The sequence below is a fragment of the Callithrix jacchus genome, chromosome X (genome assembly GCF_049354715.1).
Source record: "Callithrix jacchus isolate 240 chromosome X, calJac240_pri, whole genome shotgun sequence".
NCBI lineage: Eukaryota > Metazoa > Chordata > Mammalia > Primates > Cebidae > Callithrix > Callithrix jacchus.
Window position 1 is genome coordinate 48,105,101 of NC_133524.1, and position 19,325 is coordinate 48,124,425.

A 19,325-nucleotide genomic window follows, 5' to 3' on the forward strand; every position below is an offset into this window, starting at 1 on the left:
ATGGTAAAACCTTGTCTCTACCAAAAATACAAAAATTAGCTGGGCGTGGGGGCAGGCGCCTGGAATCCTAGCTACTCGGGAGCTGAGGCAGGAGAACTGCTTCAACCTGGGAGGTGAAGGTTGCAGTGAGCCGAGATTGCACCACTGCACTCCAGGCTGGGTGACAAGAACACTCCATCTCAAAACAAAAAAAACAAAGAAAACAAAAACTAGGCTATTCTGCTGGAGAGAGGCCACATGGAAGAGGACTGAAGTGCCAGACATGTGAGTGAAGAAGCCATCTTAGACACCCAGCCCAGTTGAGCCTTCAGATGACTCCAGCCCCAGCCACCATCTAGCTGCAACTACCTGAGACCACAAAGGGCCACCTTACTGCAGCCAACCCACAGGGCCATGAAAGAGAAGACTGAATTGTGGTTTTAAGCCACTACATTTTAAGGTGTTTGCTACACAGCAATACATAACCAGAACACCCAGGAAAGGCTGCAGCAGCCCTTTTAAAGCTTCCAACACCACCACCCCATGTCCCCCTCACAATACAATCAACACCAGCAAGTCAGACTTTCAGCCTCTTTATTTATTTTTCCTTTTTTTAAATTTCAGGTTCAAGGCCTTTGAATCAGCCCCTTTAGATACTCTGAGAAGAGGTCAGAATGGCAGGCAGGGGGTGGGGAAGACGGTGCCTCTTGAGCCCCACTGAGCAACTGGTTAGTCATCCTCTGGTAGCTGGATCTTGCTGGGGTCAAAGCAGTTGGATTCCAAGATGGGAAGGCCATTGGCCTCTCGGTATTTCACAAGCCTCTCAGCTTCGCGGCGGGACCATTGCTCCATCCTGGTGGTGGCAATAGCAGGGGCAGACTTGAGGGAGCCTCACTAGACACCAATCCCCCATCCTAGCTCCCCATTCCCAATGGTGCAGGAACAAGACTCCTGGCAGAGTCCCCTTCAACCTCCACTACCCCTGCCTCTGCCCCCTACCCATCCCACACTCTTGGACACCCCATGCACCTCTGGTCAGGCAGATAGGCAACAAAGGTGCTGCCAAGGACCAGGACGATGGAGACACCAAAGAAGAAGACAATTCGCATGTTCCAGAGGTCTAAAACGGGGTCCTTGTCATAACCATGGGAGTCTGGGTTCTGTGGAAAAGGAGAGGTTAATAAGGGCTTCCTGCTGCCCCACAAGCCTTATTCTGGCCCTGTATAACTTGGGTCTCCATGCACCCCTCTCTCACTAAATTCCTGTTTCCATTCTTAGGACATGTCAAACTCTTTCCCACCGCAGGACCGCTGCACTTGCTGCTCTCTCTGCCTGGAAAGCCTTTCTTCCAGCTCTAGTCATGGCTCGATCTGTCTCCTCATTCAAAGTTTTAGATTCATCACCACTTCCTGCAGGAGGCACTCCCTAGTTACCTTGTCTATCAAAGTTGAAGCATAAGAAACTGCTATTTTTATAGGTCACGAATGGTTGAATATGGGCAATTTCTTATGACTCAACCTAATGAAACAGCCCGCTACACCCAAGTCACTCTCTATCCACTTATCCTGCTTAACTTTGTCTTCACATCCTCTCTTCCTTCTGTGTCTCTTTTTAGCCTGTGTTTACCAAAGTAGCACACCACACCTTCCCCATTCTCTGTATCACATTATATTATCTATTATACTATTCTGTATTGTTTTCTAATATTTTATGTGTTTATTTTCTGTCTTCCCCACTATCATGTAAGCTCTATGAGAGCATGTGCTTTGTCTGATTTCCACGCTGCTGTATCCCCCAGTGCCCTGAACTGAGCCTGGCATACAGCAGGCCCTCAATACATATTTGCAGAATGAACATGCATCCTATATATCCAAGCCCCTTAACCAGAGGTTAGTATTGATGAAGTACTTATTATGTGCCAGTCTTCTCATATAGACAAACCTCACAATATCGCAGTGAGGTGAAACATGGTAATAACAAACACGTTCTAGTGCTGAGTACATACTCATGAAGTGCCAACTGCTGTTCTGACCATTTTTACTCATTTAATTACATGAGGCAGGTGGGGTGTCTTATTTTTTCGAAGGTGTCTTATTACTGTTCCCATCTTACAGACAAAGAATGTGAGGCACCAACGGGTTATGCTACTTTCCCAAGATCACATGGGTGGGTAACCGTCAGTGCTGCCTGATTTCAAAACATCTGCTATTAATACAGCACAACAGATCTGGTAGTCCTAAATTCAAATAACAGTTCCACTTCCACCATGTATTCAGTTATGTGAGCTTGGGTAATCCACTTAACATCGCTGTGTTTCAGTTTCCTCGTCTGTAGGATGAGTATAATAATAGTGCCTACCTTGAAACGGGGTTGTTTTGAGGATAAGATGAGTTAATCCACGTAGAGTGTTTAGAACACAGACAGGGGCCGGAGCAGTGGCTCACACCTGTAACCCCAGCACCTTGGGAGGCCAAGGCGGGAGGATCGCTTGAGCCCAGGAGTTCAAGACAAGCCTGAGCAACATCGCGAGATCTCGTCTCTAAGGAAAAAAAAAAAGGAACGCAGACGGCAACGAGCAACTGCCATATCAGTGTTTAGTATAATTGTTGTTGTATTATATTGCTTCTAATGTGTTTTGACTGCTGTCCACATGAGGTGTGGTTTCTGTCTGCAAAATAAAACCAATCCTGTCTCTGGCCCTGGAACCTTCGTTCGATACCCAGAGACAAAGGAGGACCACAAAGTAGGCAAAATTCCCACGTCTTCTTTCGCCGACCACGCAGTCCTCTACTGACTAAGAACGTCCTCTACAGCACCCCAACTGTCGCTCCCGGATTGACCCCTTCGGCGTTCCGTTTTCCCCTCCCTCTCACCGTCTCATAAAAGTTTTCGTCCTCGGTTTCTGGGTCCTCTTGCCATTCCACGGTCGGTTCCGGGGGCCGCTTTCCCGCCGCAACGGGTGGGGCGGCCACAGTCCTGGAGAAGGTGGATTCCCAGCGGACGCGGGCGGCCGGGAGCCCTCGCGTCGCCGCTGCCGCCCAAAGACGGCGAGCGGTCAAACCTAACAGCCCAGCCGCCATGACAGACGGTGCTGCAGGGGCTCAGGGGCGGAGACGGAAATGCGACTGTGCGCAACTGCAGTGGGTGCGAGCGCGACAATTATCGCTCCGTCCCCGCCCGCTTAATAGGTCCCAGATCTGATTTTGTTTTCTAATGAGGCAGGGCGTAGAGCAATCCTCTTTGCCTCCAGTTGTCATGGCTTTGTGGTGCCAACCATTCTCTCACTCTTTCGGCCAGGCTGAGAAATTTCTTATTGATTTCTTATCGATGGGGCTGCTAATTTCCTGGATAGGAAGAAATCGGTGACATTCGGGTTGGTACATTTCTCAACCAATCGCCCAGAGAGTTCCCTCGCCCTTTGGGGAAAGAGGTGGAGCTTCCGCTAGTCTTTCATCTTCAAAGGAAGTCAGGCTTCTAAAAAGCGGGCCCTGCCAGATTGGCCAATAGCTACTCCTTTTCTCGACTAGGGGAGCGTTCGCACAGGGTGTGAGGAGGTGGCAAGCGCTTACCAATCAGAGGAGGCTAGGGCTGGCCCCTGGCGGGCAGCGGCCAATCGCCGGGGCTGGCCAGAGCGCGCTTCCTTAGTAGGTGGATGGTGGTCGGAGCGCCGACTCCCTTCTTGTCGTCGCCATTTTGAGCTGATGACTGTGGCCGGCTGGCAGTAGGCGGCAGTGAGTTTCCCTGGGAGGGCAGCGCGCTTGGCGCTTCTCCCCTCCCCGCGATCTGCCCGCAGCCTCGGACTTGGTTGTTGCGCGCTCCGGCTCCGGCTGAGCTGGGAGAGTTGGAGGAGGTGGCGGCGGGCGGAGGTGATGTCTGGGAGCCCTCCCTTGACAGCCCGGGCCGAGAAGGTGAGCGTCGACGCTGGTCGTGGGGGCGGAGGTAAGGGGCCCGGGGCGGGGACGTAGAGGAGGCGCGAGGGCGGACTTCGGGCCGGGGGGATGCGTGGAACGGAGGGGTGCGTGCAATGTCTTAACCCGGGAGGGGGTGGTGTTTTTTTTTTTTTTTTTTTTTTGGTGTGAGCAAAGGCGCGTGCGCGACTGGGACACTGGCTGGGTGCACGCGGGTTGGGGGAAGGGAGGGACGGATGGGAGTGGGCTGCCGTGGATCACTGTGTCCGCTACACCGAAGTTTTTTCGTGGGTAAGCGGTTGTCTGCGACTTTGAGTTTGTGCATGGGCGAGGGATGCTGCTCTGTGTTAAATCTGGTGTGTATTGGTCCATGGGGAAATGTTCTGTGGTTCTGGTCTCTTTTCCTGGAGGATTGGAGGGAGGATGTGACTCTGGTCTTTACCCTTGGTGGGGGGTGTGTGTCTGTGACTCTGGTCCTTATCTGTGGGGCGGGGCTGGGGGGACGACTGTCTTGTGACTGGCCCAAACCCTCTTATTGGGTGGAGAGGGGGATTCAGGGAATGTGTGTGTGACTCGTTGCCGCTTCTTTTGGGGAGTTCCTATCTGTGACACTGATGCTTATCTGTGGAAAGGGGACCCAGTGTGTGTGTAACTGTGGCCCTTACTGTGGGTTCCTTCTGTGATGTGGGCCCGTAGTTATTTGAGGCTCGTGTCTGTGACTGGCCCTTGGCTGTGGTAGATGTTACTGTGTGACTCTGGCCCCTTTGCCAGAGTCTCTTGAGGGTTTTTGGATCTGGCTCTCAACCGCCAGTGCCTCTGGTGTGATTCTAACTCTTGCTCACCTGGGAGCAGGTAACTCGGGTTCCCTGTGGCTTGAGGAGGAAGAGAAAACTGGAGTGTGTGTATGTGCACGCATAGAGCAAAGGTGTGGCAGCAACCTAGAGTTAGGCAGGTGCTATTATTGCCTAGCTTTACCTGATCCCTATTCATAGGGTGGGGCCCGAAGATCTGGGATTCATCCTGACCTCTGGCTGGGTCACACGGTTCTCAGGACTCCCTAAGTTCTCACCATAGCCCTGAGGGTTGGATGAAGTGTTTGCTGCTCCATCCCAGTAGAGAACAGTGGTTCAGAACAGCCTCCAAAAGGGCCCCTTTTGCCTGTGGAAAATAGGCTTGAGCCCTGGGGAGACAATCACTTTGGGACCTTGCTGCACATAAGAGACAGGGCTCAGGGCTGAGCCATTTGCTGTGTGAGGGCCAAGGCTGTGTTGGCCAGGAGCCCAGGGAGGTGGCAGCTGTCTCGTTGCCAAGTTACCCCCTTCACACATACCCCCAAGAGCCTTTCATGGCCTTTTGCTTCCTTAAAGGGGGCAGCCAGCAGCTTCTTGGGAGGATGGGATGGTACCTTGGGGCCCAGGGAAGGAGCCTGGTGCGTGCGTGGGATCCCCATTGTTATCAGATCTTGCCTGATGTGCTGAATGTCAGCAAGACTTTCAGCACTGAGAGTCCCCTACCCCCACCCTGGGATGCATCCCCAGGCTTGAATTTGTCTACCTGTCTCAGGTGGCAAAGCCCTGATCACAATGTGTGTGGCATCGCCAGGTCTTTCTCCAAGATGCCCTCTGTCTGCTGAAGGCCTTGCTGTTTTCTAGGGCAGTGGGCTCTAGCCTCGTGTTTGTGAGGAAAGGAAGGAGCAGGCCAAGTATGTGGTACCTTCACATTATGATGCACAGGAGTGCTGGGATCTGGAAGACAAGGCGGAGAGCCTTGACAACAATCTTTGTCAAGGAGACCCTCTCTGCCCCAACTGCTTTGACCCCTTTCTTCCCTTCACTCTTCCCAGAGTCCCTGCAGGAAGAATCACCCAGGCTGGCAGATCATGGTAGCAGCAGTGGGGGTGGCTGGGAAGTGAAACGGAGCCAGCGGCTGAGGAGGGGCCCCAGCAGCCCCCGAAGGTCCTATCAGGACATGGAGTATGAAAGACGGTGAGTTATCTGTTCCCAGCCTTCCAAACAGCCTAGGCTTGCCTCTATGTGAGAATCGATCCAAGAAGGTGCTAGGATGGGGCTTCTGGGTAGAGGAAACAGCATAGCAGATGGGTTTCTTTTCAGCAGACAGGTATTTGGCACCTGTTGTGAGCCAGGACTTGTGCTAGGCTCTGAGAATGCAGTGATGAATGAGACATGAGATGCATCCTTCTCAATACTCAGGGTGTCACAGGGAGGCCATGCAGTTTACAGGTGGTTAAGAACACCTTGGTGGGTACCATGGTTGGATGTGAGGGTGGGAAAGGATCAAGAGAAAGGGAGGAATCAAAACTGACATCCAGATTTCCAGCTTGGACGACCTTGATATGTTTGTGTGGTACCGTTTAGCGAGGTGATGGCAGCCACTGGAGGAGGAGGAGGAGGAGCAGCAGCAGCAGAGCAACCCTATAGGTTGGGGCTATAGCTTGGGGTATGAGGGATGGGTGGGAATGGCGCCATCAGAGTCAGAATTTGCTCAGGACCACTAGGGAACAAGCCAGGTCAGGTAGTGGGAGACTCCAGGGACTGTGTGGGCTACAGTTGGCATGATACTTAGTTGGAATGGATACTCTCAGTTATTTCTTTAACTCTGCTATGAACAAGGAATAGCTGAAACACTGGGTAAAATTCAGAAATCCTGAGTAAAATTCAGTGATCCCTCGCCAGCCAGGTGATTCCGAGGCAGGTGACCCAGCCATGATACTTGAAGATTGCCTAGAAAAGCAGACCTAACTCTTCCAGAAGAGTTAATAGCTTTATAAAAAGAGAGAAAATAATTTTTGAAATGTCTTACAAAGGGTTTCCTCTACCACCACCCCTTTTAAAAACGTACAATTGTAATATTTTGTTTTCTGAAAAGTTAGCCCAAATTTGAGATAAGGTCATCACCTAGTGTTATTCAGTCTTCACTTTCATTAGAAATGTTTTTTGAATATGCCCTAAGTGCATGTAGAAAAAAAAAAAGAAATGTTTTTTGAAGGACATTTGCTTTTGGATGGTACTCACTAGAAGTGCCCTGTGGCCATTTCTGAGTTTGATTAGCTGACATACATATTTTGTTCAAACTTTATTACCAAATAAAACCCTTGACTTCTAAAAGCCCTCAAGTGCAGAGGTTTGAGTTCATCATACTGTCCAGTTCAAGGTAGGTTTCTGTCATAGGTCAGCACAAGGCTTCTTCCTGCCATGTTTATTTTTTCACTTTTATTCCCAATTCCCACCCCTGTGAATAGCTACTCTGTCGTGTTTGATATGTATCCTTCTATGATACATGCCATAGAAAATATATCATAATGGATACATTTTCATAGAAAATGAAAATAAAAAGTATTGTTTTGAGTGTGTTTTCAGTTGGCACACATGGCATAGTGCCACAGTCTTCTTTCTGTTTCCTGAACTTTGTATTTTACTCAGTGTGGAAATTTTTTTGTTTTTGAGACAGGGTCTCTCTGTGTTGCCCAGACTGGTCTGAAACTCCAGGGCTCAGGCAGTCCTCCTGCCTTGGCCTCCCAAAATGCTGGGATTACAGGCGTGAGCCACCACAACTGGCTAATAGTGCTGTATTTTTAACATCTGTCTGTATTGCCATGTGTATGTTACTGCTTTGTTTCTAATTGCTGGCAAGAGCATCATGGGGCATGTCCACTGCATTTTACTTTCCCTTAAGAGTAGATGTCTGTTACTAATTTTGATGTGCTAACATTACCTTTTTTGCCTTATCTTTTAATCTATAGTTTTACCTTTTGCATTTAGATTTTTAATCCGTCTAGACTCCACTTTTGAATATGGCATAAGGTAGGCTCTGGTTTTATTTTCTTCCATATAGTAGGCGGTTTTTCCAGTACCACCTCTTAAACGGTCCATTCTTTATTGATCTGTGGTACCTTATCTGATTTCAGGTTCCCTCACGTACATGGATCTGTCTTGAGTGATGTAATTTGTTGCATTGGTCTGTTTGCACATTCTTGTGGAAGCACCTTACTGTTTTTATCATTATGGCTTTATAGAATGTCTTGATAGCTTCTTTGCACTTACTTTTCAAAGTTGATTTAGTCATTTGTAGGGCTTTATTCTATATAAAAAGTTTTATCAAAGTTCCTCAAAAACAAGAATTTTGATTGATATTGCATTGAACTTCTCTGTGAATTTGGGGAAAATTGTCTTTGTAAGTAGTCATCTCATCCAAGACCTGTGTAGAGAATATTTTGAAATTCATGTAAAGAGCATAAAAATCTTGCATTTTCATAAACGGAAATACAGGTCTTATGTATTCTTTGTTAAAGTAATCACTAGGTACTTTAGTCATCTTCATTATCTTTTTTTTTTTTTTCCTCTCTCAAGACGGGGTTTTGCCCTGTCACCCAGGCTTGAGTGCAGTGGCGACCTCCCCAGGCTCAGGTGATCTTCCTACCTCAGCCTCCCAAGTAGCTGGGACTACAGGCACACACCACCATGCCCAGCTAATTTTTTGTAGAGATGGGGGTCTCGCCATGTTGCCCAGACTGATCTTGAATTCCTGGGCTCCAGTGATCCACCTGCCTTGGCCTCCCAAAGTTCTGGGATTACAGGCCATTATCTTATTTTTGAAAAAAATACTTTTCATGCTGGTATTTGCTGGGGTAGAGGAAAGCTGATGATATCTGTAAGTTGCCCCTGCTGTATGCCCTTGTTATTTCTAATACTTCATTGTTGATTCTGATGTTCTTTCTAAGTAGTTGGTCATATTGTATGCAAATCTATCCTGTCACTTTTTCTTTTTCTTGAGTTATAGCATTGTCTAGGACTTTTAGTACCATATTAAATAGTATAAGCGATATTGGGTGCACAAATTAAGATTTACTTTGGCTGGTTGTGGCAGAAAATCCAAAGAATAATGACTTAGACAAGATAGTTTACTTTTCTTTACCATAAAGGCAATCTGCAGATGAGCAATTAATCTAGGGCTGATAGACAGCCCCTTCTATGTAGCCATCCTCAGCACGTGGTAGTTGAGACAATAGGAAGAAGGGAGAGGAATAAAAGGGAACGTATCTAAAGTTTCTCCATTAAGTATGATGCATGCAGTAAGTTTTTAGAATGTATCCTTCAATAAATCAAGAAAAATCTCTAATCTTTGTTTGCTAAGGTTGACCGTGAGTTAAGTATTGAACGTCAAAATCATGTGCTTTTTTTTTATCCCTTTGTCCATTAATTTTATAAATTGTGGCCTGGCATGGTGGATTGCAGCACTTTGGGAGGTGAAGGTGGGTGGATCACTTGAAGCCAGGAGTTGAAAACCATCCTGGCCAAAGTGGCGAAACCTCATCTCTACTAAAAATACAAAAATCAGCCAGGCATGGAGGTGCATGCCTGTAATCCCAGCTACTAGGGAGGCTGAGGCATGAGAATTGCTTGAACCTGGGAAGTGGAGGTTGCAGTGAGCCAAGATCGTGTCACGGCACTCCAGCCTGGTCAACAGAGTGAGACTTGGTCTCAAAAAAATAAGTAAATAAAAATTTCATGAATTGCCTTAAATTATATCCTCGGTATTCTTGAGCTGTACCCCACTTGATCATGATATGTATATATGTTTTTAACTTCTTACTTTGAAAATACCTCAAATTTACAGAAAGGTTGCAAGAAAAAGTATGATGAATTCCCATATATCCTCTACTCGGAATTGTAAATATTTTCCCACATTTGCTCTATCACTATATCTTTACATACGTACACATACACACATGCGCACACGCACACATATTGTTTTTTTCTCAGTTGTTTGAGTTGGTGGCAGACATGACCTTTTAAGTCTGGCAGCATGTACGTCCTAAGAACAAAGGCGTTCTCGTCCATAAACACAATATACTTACCAATATCAGGAAATTTAACAATTATATAGTACTTTTTCATATATAAAGCCCATATTCAGATGTTATCACTCTTCTTGTCTTTTCTAGATGGTTTTCCCCATTCCAGATCCAGTCCAAGATCATGTATTGCATTGAGCTCCTTTATAGTCTCCTTTAATCTGAAACAGTTATTCTTTGTCTTTTGTGACCTTGTCTTTTTTTTTTTTCCTGAACCTATGGATTATATTGAAAGCATATTTTGAGGTTAGTTGTTTTGTGGAATGTTTCTTAGTTTGGATTTTTTTAATGCTTACTCATGAGTTTTTGGCAGAAATGTTATTTAAGTGATTTATGTATATTTTTAAAACCTTGTTAGATATTATTAGCTATTGTATCATCTAGGATATCTACACCTGTATTTATCAGTGAAGTAATCCAATCTTTTTTTTTGAGATGGAGTTTCACTCTTGTTGCTCCAGGCTGAAGTGTAATGGCGCAATCTCTGCTCACTGCAACCTCCACCTCCCAGGTTCAAGTGATACTCCTGCCTCAGTCTCCCGAGTAGCTGGGATTACAGGCACCTGCCACAATGCCCAGCTATTTTTTTGTGTATATTTTTAGTGGAGATGGGGTTTCACCACATTGGCCAGGCTGGTCTTGAACTCCTGACCTCAGGTGATCCACCCACCTCAGCCTCCCAAAGTACTGGGATTACAGGCACAAGCCACTGCACCTGGCCAATAATTTTATTTTCAGTATTTATCTGGCATTGGAATCAAGATAGCCTCATGACATGAAGTGGGCAGCCTTTAGCCTCATGACATGAAGTGGACAGCCTTTGTGATTTCTTTCTTTATTGGAGAAATTTGTATAAGAATTATCTGTACCTTGAAAAACTTGGTAGAACTCGCCTTTAAAAGCATCTGGAGGCTGGATGCAGTGGGCCGAGGCAGGTGGATCGCTTGAACCCAGGAGCTCAAGACCATCCTGGGCAACATGGCAAAACTCTGTGTTTCTACTAAAAATACGAAAATTAGCTGGGCATGGTAGCAGGTGCCTGTAGTTCTAGCTACTCAGGAAGCTGGGGCAGGAGAATCACCTGAGCCTGGGAGATTGAGGCTGTGGATTATGACGCTGCACTCCAACCTCAGTGACAGAGACCCTGTCTGAAAAAAATAAAATAAATTTTAAAAAAGCATCTGAAGCTATTTTTTGATTACTGTTTCATCTCTTCTGCCAATTTTAGCATTTTATATTTTCTAGAAATATACTCATTTTGTGAAGATTCTCATATATGGTGATTCAGTCCAGCATCCTAGAAATGCTTTATAAAAGGGGTATGTATGCCTTTGGAAGGTGTTTGTACAAAGTGCTCTGGTGGCCAGTTAAAAGTATTCCTCTCTATCCAAATATGTTCCCTTCCTGAGTTCAATACCTGAATGTATTTGGTCTGGATCTTGGATGTTAAGAGAGTTTAGGATAATTTCATCTGAAATGTATAAATTCCTATCTGTACAGTTCTTTTTTTCATTCTTGTTGCCCGGGCTGGAGTGCAATGGCACATTCTCGGCTCACCACAACCTCTGCCTCCTGGGTTCAAGCAATTCTCCTGCCTCAGCCTCCCAAGTAGCTTGGATTACGGGCATGTGCCACCACACTGGGCTAATTTTTTGTATTTTTAGTAGAGACAGGGTTTTACCATGTTGGCCAGGATGGTCTCGATCTCTTGACCTCGTGATCCATCTGCCTCAGCCTCCCAAAGTGCTGGGATTACACGCATGAGCTACCGTGCCCGGCCTATCTGTACAGTTCTTGAAATTTTTTCTTTTTTTGGAGACAGCCTCACTCTGTCACTCAGGCTGGAGTACAGTGGCAAGATCTTGGGTTACTGCAACCTCCGTCTTCCAGGCTCAAACGATTCTCGTGCCTCAGCCTCCTGAGTAGTTGGGATTATAGGCGCATGCCACCATGCCTGACCCATTTTTGTATTTTTAGTATAGAGAGGTTTCATCATGTTGTCCAGGCTGGTCTTGAACTCCCAACTTCAAGTGATCCACTCGCCTTGACCTACCAAAGTGCTGAGATTACAGACATGAGCCACCACGCTGGCCCGGTTCTTGAATTTTGATGACTAGAGTTCAAATTGATTATATCTAGAATCTTAAAGATACTAAGATACTCATACCACTGACAGTGATTTCTTGTCTAGGCATTTATTGTAAGGAAACCGTTTAGGGCCAGGTGTGGTAGGTCACACCTGTAATCCCAGCACTTTGGAGGCTGAAGCTGGTGAATCACGAGGTCAGCAGTTTGAGACCAGGCCAACATGGTGAAACCCTGTCTCTACTAAAAATACAAAAAATTAGCTGGGCATGGCGGCAGATGTCTATAATCCCAGCTACTCGGCAGGCTAAGGCAGGAGACTCTCTTGAACCCAGGAAGTGGAAGTGGCAGTGAGATGAGATTGCGCCACTGCACTTCAGCCTGGGGGACAGTGCGAGACCCCCTCAAAAAAAAAAAAAAAAAAAGAGAAACAATTTGGGTTCCAAGCTGAGTTGATGAGGATAGGGACTTCATTTTGTTCACAGCAGTATCCCCAGCACCTAGAATAGTACTTGATGTATAGCAAAATGTTAGGTTAATATTTATTGAATGAATACATAAACAAATTGTTTAAAAAAATGGAAATCAACCAAAATGTTTGGAAACGTGTTTAAAAGATATTAACCTCATTTGTTACTAATCTTTATGGTGTTTTCCATATATTAGTGTGACATTTCAAGCATGTAGCAAAGTTGAAAGAATTTTACGATGAACACCATATGTATTCATCCACCAAAGCTTTTTTTTTTTTTTTTTTTTTTGAGACAGAGTTTTGCTCTTGTTGCCCAAGCTGGAGTGCAATGGCGTGATCTCGGCTCACTGCAACCTCCACCTTCCAGGTTTAAGCGATTCTCCTGCCCAAGTAGCTGGGACTACAGGCATGTGCCACCATACCCGGCTAATTTTGTATTTTTAGTAGAGATGGGGTTTCTCCGTGTTAGTCAGGCTGGTCTCAAATTACCAACCTCAGGTGATCCACCCGCCTTGGCTTCCCAAAGTGCTGGGATTACAGGCGTGAACCATATGCCCAGCCCACTAGATTTTACTGTTAACGGGAGTCCCTGTCCCGTTGTACCATACTTGCTTTATTACATGTTGATTTCTAAGTTTCTCATGTTTTACACCCTATAGAGATTTATAATTTATACAAAGCTAGATTTATTTTTTTTATGACTGCTGGGATTTGTCTTGCTGTGGAAGACTTTCCTCACTCTAAAGGTGATAAATTTTTTTCTTTTTTTTTTTTTTGAGACTAAGTCTTGCTCTTGTTCCCCAGGCTGGAGTGCAGTGGCACGATCTCAGCTCACTGCAACCTCTGCCTCCTGGGTTCAAACAATTCTACCTCAGCCTCCTGAGTAGCTGGGATTACAGGTGCATGCCGCCACACTTGGCTAGTTTTTGTATTATTTGTAGAGATGGGGTTTCACCATGCTGCCCAGGCTAGTCTTGAACTCCTGACCTCAGGTAATTCGCCCGCGTTGGCCTCCCAGCATGCTGGGATTATAGGCATGAACCACCAAGCCCGGCAGTTTTTTGTTTTGTTTTTTTAAACTCAGTGAAGAGGTCTGCACAGCAGGAATCACGTGGATAGCCGTTTTCCCCAAGGCTGGACCACTTGGTATTCTCTTCCATCTTCCCCCACCCCTCATTCAGATGATGACATCAGGAAAGCAGGTGAAAATTTTTTTTAAAATCAGATCATTGGGGATTCTTAGCAGTAGCATCGCCATTGGGAGCTGTTGGCCTAGTGGGTATGCTGTGTGCCTGGCGCTGCCCCTCTGGATCCTGGCTCAGTGGCTACTGGGAGGAGGCCTTAGTGGCCAGGGAGGCCACACAGTGCTGTTGGAAGCTGGGCAACACATGGGTGGTGTAGCTGAGTCTCTGGTGTGGCATTTTGGCGGTACCACCTGTATTGGCCTCGGTCTTCCAGGGTGCGTCCTGGCCTATCATGCTGCTGCAGCAGCCAGGGCTGGCGATGCATGTCTGCTCGCCTGCCAGGCTGCCCGCTGACTTGGCCAGGAGCTTGCTGTGCCTCAGTGGGGCCACATACCCCGTGGCTCCCATGGCTGTGCTCTGGACTTGCAAGACTTCGGTGGTGTGGTTGTGGAAGTCTGTGAAAAACTCGCTTATGCCCTCGTATCCTGGGAAGGCATTCATGTCAATGACGGCATGCTGCCCCATCTGGTTGTTGATGACGATGTCCATGCTGAACAGCCATATGCCCAGCACTTGCTGCAGGGCCCGGGAGAGCTCCTGGATGACCTCATTGCTTGGCTGTGCTTGAACAGACCAGATCCCTCGATTTTGTCCAGCTCCCGTCAGGACCGATGATGACTCCGGCTTTGACACATTGTAGCTATTGAAGAAGATGGACTTGTGGTTACATTGTGCCTGTGGAGAAGTTCTTGAGCAAGGCCTCTGAACCATGGTGTAGGACTCACTGACCATGAACACCTTGTACAGAACAGTGTTGTGGTTGATGAAATTCTGGACCACACAGGGTGGCTGGATGCCGTTCAGGCCCTCCTGGTTGAACACAGTAGCCATCTCATGAGAGTTGGTGCTGTTGCCACTCTGGTTTTGCAAATGAACGGGAAAGCCAGGCCGTTCTCCAGTAGCTACGTGGTGTCATCCCCGCACAGGCTCGTGCCCCATGAAGGGCAGTGAGCAGATCTGTCATCTTCCATGTAGACCTCAATCTTCCAGATGAGCTTGCAGGACTTGGAGTTGTCGAGCAGGGTTCTGATGTCAGGGAAGGGATCCAGGATGATGGTCTCAGGGTGGGCATCGATGTACTCCTGAAACCTTTGCACGAGCTCCAGGTACTGGCTTTCATTCTGGTCAGCTTCAAGGATGACGTTCAACTTGTGAATTATGACATCCAGGGGTCCCTGCTCCACCTGGCTAAGGTTTAGCTGTACGACTTCTATCCCTCACTTCCTGCACTGCTCTGCTAAGGCTTGGAAATTGAGCTTCTTGGTTTTCTTCCCACTGAGCCAGTAGCCAACTCTCTTGCCTTTCCGAAAAGTCTGCATCTTCCTCCTCGGGCACAGACCCTATGTCTGGAAGAAATTGCCCACAGGCTGAGTTCATTGGCCAGTGTGTGCTAGGAGCATGTGGGTACTTCCTGGCGGCAGGGACATGGAACAGGCTTGGGGTGTGGGGCTAAGTTGTTCAGTTCCGCTGACACAACCACCACTTCCTCTTCGGCCTGGTATCCTGGCCACCCAGCTGGAGCCTGTGGCCCATGTACAGGTGGTGGTGGTGGTTGTTTTTGTTGTTGTTATTGTTGTTTCAGACACAGTTTCACTCTGTCGCCCAGGCTGGAATGCAGTGGTGGGATCAGCTCACTATAACCTCCACCTCCCACATTCAGGCAATTCTCATGCTTCACTCTCCCCAGTAGCTGGGACTACAAATGCACGCCACCATGCCCAGCTAATTTTTGTATTTTTTAGTAGAGATGAGGTTTCACCATGTTGCCCAGGCTGGTCTTAAGCTCCTGACCTCAGTGATCTGCCCCCTCAGCCTCCCAAAGTGCTGGGATTACAGGAGTGAGCCACCGCACCCAGCCCATACAGGTTTTTTACATGGGTAAATTGCATGACACTGAGGCTTGGGGCTTCATTAATCCCATCACCCAAGCAGTAAGCTTAGATCTCAACAGATGGCTCTTCAGCCCAAGCCCCCCCTTCCTGCCTCCCTGGTCTAGTGATCCCCAATGTGTGACATTCCAATATTTACATTCATGTGCATTCAACATTTAAATACATACAGTATTTAGTTTTCTGTTTTTGCAGTAGGTGGCTTAGAATAACAGCCTCCAGCTCCATCAATATGGCCATGAAGGACATGATTTTGTCTTTTTTATGGCTGCATAGTATTCCATGGTATATATGTACCACATTTTTCTTTATTCAATCCACTGTTGATGGGCATTCAGGCTGATTCCATGTCCTTGCTATTGTGAATGGTGCTGCAGTGGCCAGGTACGGTGGCTCATGCCTGTAATCCCAACACTTTGGGAGGCCAAGGCCAGTGGATCACCTGAGATCAGGAGTTCGAGACCAGCCTGACCAACATGGAGAAACCCTGTCTCTACTAAAAATACAAAATTAGCTGGGCATGGTGGTGCATGCCTGTAATCCCAGTTACTCAGGAAGCTGAGGCAGGAGAATCGTTTAAACCCGGGGGGCAGAGGTTGTGGTAAGTCAAGATTGTGCCATTGCACTCCAGCCTGGGCAACAAGAGTGAAACTCCGTCTCAAAAACAAAAAATAGTGCTGCAGTGATCATATGGGTGCATGTGATAGAATTAAATATTTTCCTTTGGGTATATACCCAGTAGCAGGATTGCTGGGTCGAATAGCCAAAGCAATCCTAAGCAAAAAGAACTAAGCCAGAGGCATCACATTACCCAACTTCAAACAATACTATAAAATTACAGTAATCAAAATAGCATGGTCCTGGTGCAAAAGCAGACACAAAAACCGGTAGAACAGAGTAGAGAACACAGAAATCCACACACATAGAACCATCTGATCTTTGACAGAATCAACAAAAGTAAGCAAAGGGGAAAGGACTTCCTGTTCAATGAGTAGTGCTGGGATAGGTGGCTAGCCATATGCAGAATGAAATCGGACCCTTGTCTCTCACTGTATACAAAAATTAACATGGATTAAAGATTTAAATGTAAGACTTCAGACTATAAAAATCCTAGAAGTCGGCTGGGCACGGTGGCTCACGCCTGTAATCCCAGCACTTTGGGAGAGGCCAAGGCAGGCGGATCACCTGAGGTCGAGAGTTTGAGACCATCCTCACCAACATGGAGAAACCCCATCTCTACTAAAAATACAAAAATTAGCTGGGTATGGTGGTACATGCCTGTAATCCCAGCTACTTGGGAGGCTGAGGCAGGAGAATTGCTTGAACACAGGAGGCAGAGGTTGCTGTGAGCCGAGATTGTGCCGTGGCACTCCAGCCTGGGCAACAAAAGCAAAACTCTGTCTCAAAAAAAAAAAAAAATCCTAGAAGAAATGCCCTTCTTGATGCAGGGTTTAGCAAAGAATTTATGGCTAAGTCCCCACAAGCAATTGCGACAAAACCAAAAATTGACAAGTTGGACCTAATTAAAGAGCTGCTGCACAGCAAAAGAAACTACCAATAGAGTAAATGGACAGCCTACAAAATGGGAGAGAAAGTGTTCACAAACTACACATCTGACAAACGTCTAATATCCAGAATTTACAAGGAAATTAAATCAACAATCAAGAAGTAAAAAATCCAGTTAAAAAATGGGCAAAGGACATGAACAGATATTTCTCAAAAGATAACATACAAGTGGCCAACAAATATGAAAAAATGCTCAACATCACTAATCATCAGAGAAATGCAAATCAAAACCACAGTGAGATACCATCTCATGCGAGTCAGATGGCAGTTATTAAAAAGTTAAAAAATAAGAACAGATGTTGGCAAGGCTGCAAAGAAAAGAATGCTTATATGCATTCAGAATGCAAAGTAGTTCAGCCACATGAGAAAGCAGTTTCAAGATTTTTATTTTTTTTTGAGAGAGAGATTGCTTTAATATTTTTATGGTTTCTATTTGGGGATTTAAGTTTTCACCGATCCAGAATTTATTTGGCATAAGAAGTGAGGTAGATAAACAACTTTGTTTTCTTAGGGGGCAACACTTTTCTGTAAAGGGTCAGATAGTAAATAAATATTTTTTGCATTCCAAGACTGCCTCTGTTGCAACTAAACTGAAAACAGTCACTGATAACTTATAAAGGAATGAGTATAGCTGTGTTCCAGTAAAACTTTATTTTATTTATTTATTTAACTTATTTTTTGAAACAGGGTCTCGTTGTGTTGCCCTGGCTGGCTGGAATGCAGTGGCATGATCAGAGTTCACTGCAGCCTCTATCTCTCTGGCTCAGGGGATCCTGAGCCTCACACACAGCTAATTTCCTTTGGGGGAGACAGAGTCTCTATCTGTAACCTAGGCTGGAGTGCAGTGGCGGGATCTTGACTCACCGCAACCTCCACCTCCTAGGTCCCAGCAATTCTCGTGCCTCAGCCTCCTGAGTAGCTGGGACTACAGGCAGGTGCCACCGCGCCCAGTTAATTTTTTGTATTTTTAGTAGAGATGGGGTTTCACCATGTTAGCCAAGCTGGTCTCGAACTCCTGACCTCAAGTGATTCACCTGCCTCAGCCTCCCAAAGTGTTGGGATTACAGGCATGAGCCACTGTGCCTGGCCTTTTTTTTTTTTTTAAGTAGAGATGAGGTCTGACTGCTGTTACCCAGGCTGGATCTGGGGCTCAAGGGTTACTCCTGCCATGGCCTTCCAAAGTGCTAGGATTACAGATGTGAGCCACTACACTTGGCCTCTACTAAAACTTTATTTAAGGAGACTGGATTTGGTCCACTGGCTGTAGTTTGCTGATTCCTGGGCCAGATAGTTATTATAACTATTATTGATTGACTAATTCATTTTCCCCTTGTTAGTTTGAAATATAACGTTTCGTTTATTCTGAATTTCCATGTGTGTTTTTGTATGCTGTAGATTCTATTCTGTTTCACTGATCCATCCATTCATGTTTTAATTCATTTACCTTTATAATGTTTTAATATTTGCTACAGCTAGTCTTGTTCGTTTTTTTTTTTTTAACAGAATCTTCCTGACTCTTGTAAACTGTTTCTTTTTTTTTCTTTTTTTTTTTTCTTCTTTTTTTGAGAGAGAGGGTCTTGCTTTGTCCTCCAGGCTGGAGTGCAGTGGTGCAATCATGGCTCACTTCATCCTTGACCTCCTGGCCTTAAGTGATTCTTCTGCCTCAGTCTCCCAAGTAGCTGGGACTATAAGCATGCAACACTGCGCCTGACTGATTTTTGTGTTTTTTTGGTAGAGATAGGGTTTTGCCATGTTGCCCAGGCTGGTATTGAACTCCCAGGCTTAAGCGATCCACCCACCTCAGGCTCTTAAAGTGCTGGGATTATGGGCATGAGCCACTGCACCTGGCTTATCCTTTGTTTTTTTAAGCAGTGCTACAGTGAGTAACTTTTTTGTACGTGTTCAAGTATATGTATAACTGTGGGTTAAAGGGTATGTCGATTTTTAGTTTTGTCAGCTATTGCCAAATTCTTCTCCATAAGGATTATTCCATTTTTAATTCCTACCAGCAATATGAAAGTGCCTGTTTTCCATACAGCCTTGCTGTTTGTTTTCAAACATTGGACTGTTGTAAATCTGTCAGGTTAAAAATGTTCTATCACAAATCTTCCTTACAGAATAATTCTAAATAATAATGATTATTGTATAGTATATTGTTATTATAAATTTTTATTTAATTCCAAATAATGTAGATACTCCCTCTTCCAGGAGGTAGAGCTTAATTACCCTCCTTTTGAGTGTGGGCTGGTCTTAGAGACTCACCTCTGAAAAATAGAGTATGGAGGCCCAGCAGGGTGGCTCACACCTGTA

At 45.9% G+C, this 19,325-nt stretch overlaps 2 protein-coding genes and 1 pseudogene across 16 annotated transcripts in view; 1 reads left to right on the plus strand and 2 right to left on the minus strand.

Moving 5' to 3' along the window:
- Positions 1 to 556: 556 nt before the first annotated feature.
- On the minus strand, positions 557 to 3,072 carry NDUFB11 (NADH:ubiquinone oxidoreductase subunit B11). The gene is made up of 3 exons (XM_008989195.4): positions 2,853 to 3,072; positions 1,009 to 1,139; positions 557 to 832 (listed from the first exon to the last, which is right to left on the minus strand). Exons 1-3 carry the CDS (start codon positions 3,057 to 3,059, stop codon positions 709 to 711), a joined length of 462 nt encoding a protein of 153 aa, XP_008987443.1. The 5' UTR covers positions 3,060 to 3,072; the 3' UTR covers positions 557 to 708.
- A 550-nt stretch (positions 3,073 to 3,622) lies between these two features.
- Positions 3,623 to 19,325, plus strand: part of RBM10 (RNA binding motif protein 10) — a 38,393-nt gene continuing 22,690 nt past the window's right edge. For 4 of the 15 annotated variants that reach the window (XM_035287621.3, XM_035287622.3, XM_035287626.3 and 1 more), the window contains exons 1-3: positions 3,623 to 3,918; positions 5,731 to 5,872; positions 7,667 to 7,708. In XM_035287621.3, coding sequence (XP_035143512.1) covers positions 3,849 to 3,918; positions 5,731 to 5,872; positions 7,667 to 7,708 — 254 coding nt within the window. In that variant the 5' untranslated portion in view covers positions 3,623 to 3,848. The remainder of the gene's footprint in view (positions 3,919 to 5,730; positions 5,873 to 7,666; positions 7,709 to 19,325) is intronic. The other 11 variants (XM_035287623.3, XM_035287624.3, XM_054251509.2 and 8 more) reach the window with 3 other exon arrangements.
- Positions 13,606 to 14,879, minus strand: LOC100415577 (inositol-tetrakisphosphate 1-kinase pseudogene; annotated as a pseudogene).